Here is a 6,000-nt window from a genome sequence, read left to right as displayed (position 1 = left end):
AATACTCTCAAGTCTAAAATTAATTTCGAGACTCATGAGTGGGGGTCAATTGATGGAGAATAAACAATATTAAAGCAAGAAAGCTCAATAACACTTAAATATCAAAGGTGTAACCCATTATCTAGTTAATTGGGGAAGTAAAGGATGTAACTTCTAACTAAGGAAGAGGGGGGGGGGGGAGGGAAATAAAGGGGCGTAACACTTTATTATCTTGTAACCTTTTGAGAATTAAAAAGACACATGTTTTTATTGAATATCAAAAAGGGTATTGTCTATTAAAGGATGGTTCTTAACCCTATGTTTGGCACACTATAAACAAATGGAATGGAAGTGAAACGGAATTCAAACTTGTATGAGAAATATGTAAAATTATAAAGACCAATTCTATTCTATTCCCTTTTCATCATTGTGTACCAAACAAATCCTCGAATTGGAAGAGGTAAAATTTTTAAATGATAATTACATTATCTATGCATGATCTCGATACTGACTTGAGCATTAGAGAAGACCTCAAAGGTGACCGAGGGTCTCCCAAGTACAATAGACGTGGAGATTGAATTTGATTTTTGACATAAGTAGGTCATAGTGAGGATATGTTCAAGAAAAAAACCACCTTTGCTTCATTTCCTAGTTATTATCATCCACGATGTGCAATCTTCTATCTAAGACCATAATAAGTTCCATGATTATGAGAGTGAGAGGTGTTGGACTAAGGTTTGTATTGGTGGGTTGCCTCTCCAAGAGGTTGGACAGAGTGAATATAGATGGAATAGCTAGAGGATCTATTGATGGAATAGCTAGAGGATCTCCAAGTTTCTCTTGTGCTGGGGGTATTGTGTATGACTATTTAAAAAAATGGTTGGGCAAATTTGCCATGAATCTAGGTATTTACAATTCTTGAAAATCTCACTCCACGCTTATGTATATCTCTGCAACTCATACAAGACCATCTAGCACATCCATTTCACAACTGTCACACAAATAGCAAAGGAAAAAAAAATTGCCAAACTTGGAGCCACATATGACTACAAAGGAACCGTTTAATGAAGAGTCGTCACAAATCCACAGATCAGTTGACAAACTGAAGTTCATAATTCATGGCAGCTTTCCGTCTCTCCCGAACTTCTCGGAAGCTCCATCCTCATTTCTCGTCGCTCGGTCTCTGTCAGTCCATCTTCCATTCATTGCTCTCCTCACCCGTTGTGACTTCAGACACTAACCCTAATCACTGCATCCCCGTTCCCTCCACGTTCAGGCACTCGCAGTCCTGGGACGTCCTCGATTCCGAATTATCCCTGAAAACCGTCAAGTCTTCGTGGGAAAAATTAGTTTCCACTCACTGCAGGAGTTCCATATATTTTGGTCAATATGCCGGCATTTCTACATCGTCTGGTGTAGCGGACGAGGGATCGAAGAACGCGGAGAATTCAGGGGGCGGAGATGTTGGCGATGAATCGAAGAAGAAGAAGAAGATTGGTGTGTCTTGGATTGATTTGCATCTACCCGAGCTTGCTCGGCCATATGCTCGCCTTGCTCGCTTGGATAAGCCGATAGGCACTTGGTTACTCGCTTGGCCATGCATGTGGTAAGACCTTCAGACTCGTTTTAATTGATTGGAACTTTGGATTATATCAGGGTTTTTTTTTTTTCAATTCTTGAAATGGCGTTTTTCATCATAAAATTTTGTTGGCTCCGAGACATGTTGTGGTGCAAAAGTAAACTGTGAAGCGTTAAATGATGAACATTTACAGTGGAAGTATTTCTTACCCTATTTGAGACCACCGGACTATTGGTGATACGGGTGAATGTGCAAACCATGAAAATCACACGAGACTGTGAAAGGGAGCGAAATTAGATATCTGTACAATAAAAGCTCTGGTTGGTTTGTGTTATGAAAGAGGACAAGACAAACCAAAACAACAAAACAAACGACAATGCCTTTAGTCCCACTGGGTGGGTTTGGCTACACGAATCTTTTGCCACCAATTTACACAATTGTGGGCAATTTCTTTTGATAATTTAAAGGTTGTATGTCCTTACATCTGATTCCAAGTTATTTTGGTTTACCCTTATTCCATCTACTAGCACTAACATTCACTAGCTCACTCCTCCTCATAGGTCCCTATTTGGCTTACATTGCAAATGCCTAAGCCAAAGACTCCCCTCCCCTATCTTATTTAGGTGCTATGCCTAACTTAGCACAAATATGTTCATTTTATTTATTTTTGAATGTTATGCCACTCATCCACCTTAGCATTCTCACTTCGACAACTTTTACTTTTTGGATATGTTATTCTTAGTTGTCGAAATATAACATGATTGGTATTGTAGCCATTTTACAATTTTTTTTTTTTTAAATTTGAAGACTATTATACAATTAGACAACACACTTGAGACACTTCTCCATTTTACACACCCCGTATTAACTCTAGGTATAACATCTTTTTCTTTTTCTCCTTCAGCTTGCGTAATAGATTCAAGGTATATAAATCTAGTAGTGCTATTAATTTCTTGACCTTCAAGTTTAATGTTTTCTCTAATATTCCTCCAATCACGAGTGAAATCACATTACATATATTCTGTCTTATTTCTGCTTGCCCTAAAATCTTTAGATTCTAAAGCTTTTCTCTTCTACTCCATCCCCAGTTTCATCAATCAAGACAACATCATATGCAAACAACATATGGAATCTCATTTTGGGTAAAGGTGCAAAGTACATCTTTGACGCGCATCTATTGTGGTTGGAAATTCCCTAGACTCCTCATCAATAGTCTTAATGCTAGTTATTATTCTATCACACTCTTAATGATATCATGTTTGTAGCTTTGTTTACCTTGGTAGTGGATGTTCTAAGTAGAATGATTTCTCGAGCCCAAGATCTAGGGGTTATGTGTAATCCTTCGATAGGAAGAGAGGAGGTGGACATTTCTCATCTTCATTTTGCGGATGATACCATTTTTTCCTTGAGAATAATGTTGTGAAATTTCACTAGGTTCTAACTTCTCTAAGAATTTTTTGGAAGAATCTCAGGGTTGATGAATTTTTCTAGTGGGGAATTAGAGATTTTTAGATCTTTAGCAAGTTGTGAGTCCTTAGCTTGGCCCATTGTCATACCTTGGTCTTCCTTTAGTGGTAATCCTTTGCCTTTATTTTATTTTTATTTTTATTTTATTTTTTTTGTTTTGGGATTCAGTGATCGAGAGTGGGAAAAACATAAGAGGGGTGAAAGAAAGCTTTTCTCCCACTAGCGGGTAAAATTGGTCGTATTAGTACTTCCCTTGCTCATATCCCCACTTAATATTTTTTTTTCCTTTTTTTTTTATCCCTTTTCAAAATATCCTTTAGGAAGGCTGGGGAGTTGGAGAAGATTATAAGAGGTTTCTTGTGGTTAAGTACTGGCGATAATAAGAGGGATTATTTAGTTAGTGAGGAAGTTGTTTAGAGGCCTAAGTCTGAGGGAAGTTTGAAGCTTGGTAATGTGGTTTCTAATTCCTAATGGCATCAAGTAATAAATAGTAAATATGAAATGCACAGAAATGGGTTGGGATTCCAGACAAAGTGGCAATGCTTATCATGTGAGTCCTTGGAAATCTACCTTGCCTTTTCTTTCCTTTCACACGTTTCAAAGCGGGAATTGGGGATAAAGTTCATTTTGTGAAGGATATTTGGGTTGGTGAGTCTTTGTTGGTGCTGTTGATGCCACACTTATATGGACTTTCTTCTGTTTATAATGCACCAATTTCAATTTTTTATTTATTTATTTTGTAGGGTGTTGGGACAAGGCTTTGGATTGGGGACACTTTGGCGTCTTTCTTCTCCAAGTATTTCTTTTCCGATCTCACGAAATCCACAAATCCTAGCCCTATCCTTTTAAACAAAGCTGTTTGGAAAGCAAAGGCTTTATTTAGAATTTGGGCTTTCATTTGGACTCTAATTCTCGACAAGATCCATACGAATGATGTGTTATAGATAAGGAGGCCGTTCAAAGCCCTTAGTCCAGATCCTTGCATGCTGCGCTGTGAGTCAAATGATTCTACTAGCCATATCTTCCTTCATTGTAAGATAGCGTGGTATATTTGGAACAACTTGTTTTTGTATTTTGGTGGGCAATATGAGATGCAATGGGGGAAAAATGAAGAGATTTAAAGTGGTTTTGAAAAACAAGAAGCTTAATTCTACACATCTTCTAAGTGAATTAAGGTAAATTCTTTTGTGGTTGATTAAATTTGTTTCAGACTTATGGATTTGAGAGTTGTACCAATTGAAATGAATTGTAAGTTTGAGTGATAGGATTGGTTAATTAGTGCTTTATTTATTTATTTATTTATTTTTATTTATTTATTTTTGCGAAATAAGACAGCAAGGGAAGCATGATATCAGAAACAGACCATGAGAAAGAGGCATGGTTTTCTTGTCTGTATATTTTTAAAGTGAATTGAGGTGGATATGTAGATGATCAGGCAGGTTTGTGAAATGGATTATGGATGGAGCACGTTGTCATACTTTGTCACATATATTCAATATTTCATTCATTGATGAGATGAATGATCCTGCACATAATTACTATAACTTATTTAACTGTATATATTGGATATATTTAGCTTGCAAGTTGAGGATTGCAACATAAGACTTGATGGGTTCAATCTTGGTCCTAATTCCTAAATTTATGTTTGTAAGGCTCATGTGTATCAAATATTTTTAAGTAGACATATAGGCACTTGTGTTTAACCTTTTCTCTGCGGTAAAAGGGTATGTGTTGTGTATTGTATCTGATAATCTAAAGGTTGTGTAGCGTGAATAAATTTTTTTTTGGAAGATTTTAACACTAAACCTAAAGTTGCTACCTAAATTCCCCTCAAAATTAGTCGGACTGCTTGCCGATGCCCTGTTCCTATTTTGAGGCCTGTTTCCATCTTTTTGTGAGTGTTTGCTTGGAAAGAATAAATTTTAAACCAGAATGGTTTGTTTCAAATGAGGGCAAACCTTGACCCAGTGGTAATGGTGTTACACCAAACCTGAAGGTCATACATTCAAGCCATGAAAGCAATATCTCCAAACGTGGAGGTAAGGCTAGGCTGCATGCTTCAATGCCCTCCCCAGAAAAGTTAATGCTTTTTAATTGCTGAAGGCACTGATTTTATCACTGAATCATTTGAGGACTTTTTTATTGATTTATTTAATTTTTAGATTCTCTGAGATTCTATCTATGCTTATATTTTGAACTTAAATTTTCTATTAGACTTATATTTTCATTTTCCTTGTAGTATTTTATGTTTGCATGGATTATCATGTGCTGAAGTTGTTTAGTTCTCATTTTCAAAATGAATTTTGAGGGGTTTATGTGAGGTCAAAATGCCTTCTTACTAAAGATGAAGTGGTTTTGGATTTTAAGTTGTTCTGTTTTACTTCCTATATACTTATGTCCATTGCTCTAGGTCTATTACCTTGGCAGCATCTCCTGGAAATCTTCCTGACATTAAGATGTTGACATTGTTTGGTTGTGGGGCTTTGCTCTTAAGAGGTGCTGGATGCACCATAAATGACCTCCTTGACCGGGATATTGATACGAAGGTAATTTTTTTTTGGCCAGCTTCTTGGTGAGGGCAATCCTATTGTTTCTTTTAGGTGGTCTAAAACATTTTTCTTAATACAAATTTGTTGGGCTGTCTACTAAATTGCTTATATGGTTATCAGTTTGTGCGAGATGGATATAGAATATATGTTGGAGAGAATAGGAGTCTTGGTATTGACTTCCATTAGAAAAATAATTTTGGTGATTTTGATAGTGACGTGGCAAAACATTGCTTTTCATTTTGTAAATAGATGTTATTTATGCTGAATGTGCAATAACCATACTAAATATTTGGTGCTCCTTATTTGTTTGTCATATGTGCTGCGTAATTTTATTATGGAGTTCTATAGGTTACATGGACTTGGGTTTACTGGTAAGTATGGTCTAGGAATTTGATTCATTTAATCATCAAATTGGATGATGATCGA

General features: G+C 36.4%; 1 protein-coding gene across 5 annotated transcripts in view; it reads left to right on the top strand.

Moving 5' to 3' along the window:
• Positions 1 to 821: 821 nt before the first annotated feature.
• Positions 822 to 6,000, top strand: part of LOC131163805 (4-hydroxybenzoate polyprenyltransferase, mitochondrial) — a 72,852-nt gene continuing 67,673 nt past the window's right edge. For 3 of the 5 annotated variants that reach the window (XR_009139133.1, XR_009139134.1, XM_058120569.1), the window contains exons 1-2: positions 942 to 1,585; positions 5,436 to 5,571. Coding sequence is in view for 2 of the 5 variants with exons in the window: in XM_058120569.1 (XP_057976552.1) it covers positions 1,098 to 1,585; positions 5,436 to 5,571 (624 nt within the window). In the remaining 3 variants the exon portion in view is untranslated. Of the gene's footprint in view, positions 1,586 to 5,435; positions 5,572 to 6,000 lie in introns of all 5 variants that reach the window. The other 2 variants (XR_009139132.1, XM_058120570.1) reach the window with 2 other exon arrangements.

This window comes from Malania oleifera, chromosome 9 (genome assembly GCF_029873635.1).
Source record: "Malania oleifera isolate guangnan ecotype guangnan chromosome 9, ASM2987363v1, whole genome shotgun sequence".
In the NCBI taxonomy this organism is placed as follows: Eukaryota; Viridiplantae; Streptophyta; class Magnoliopsida; order Santalales; family Ximeniaceae; genus Malania; species Malania oleifera.
The sequence above is the reverse complement of the archived record's forward strand: the minus strand, read 5'-3'. Positions and strand labels throughout refer to the sequence as shown.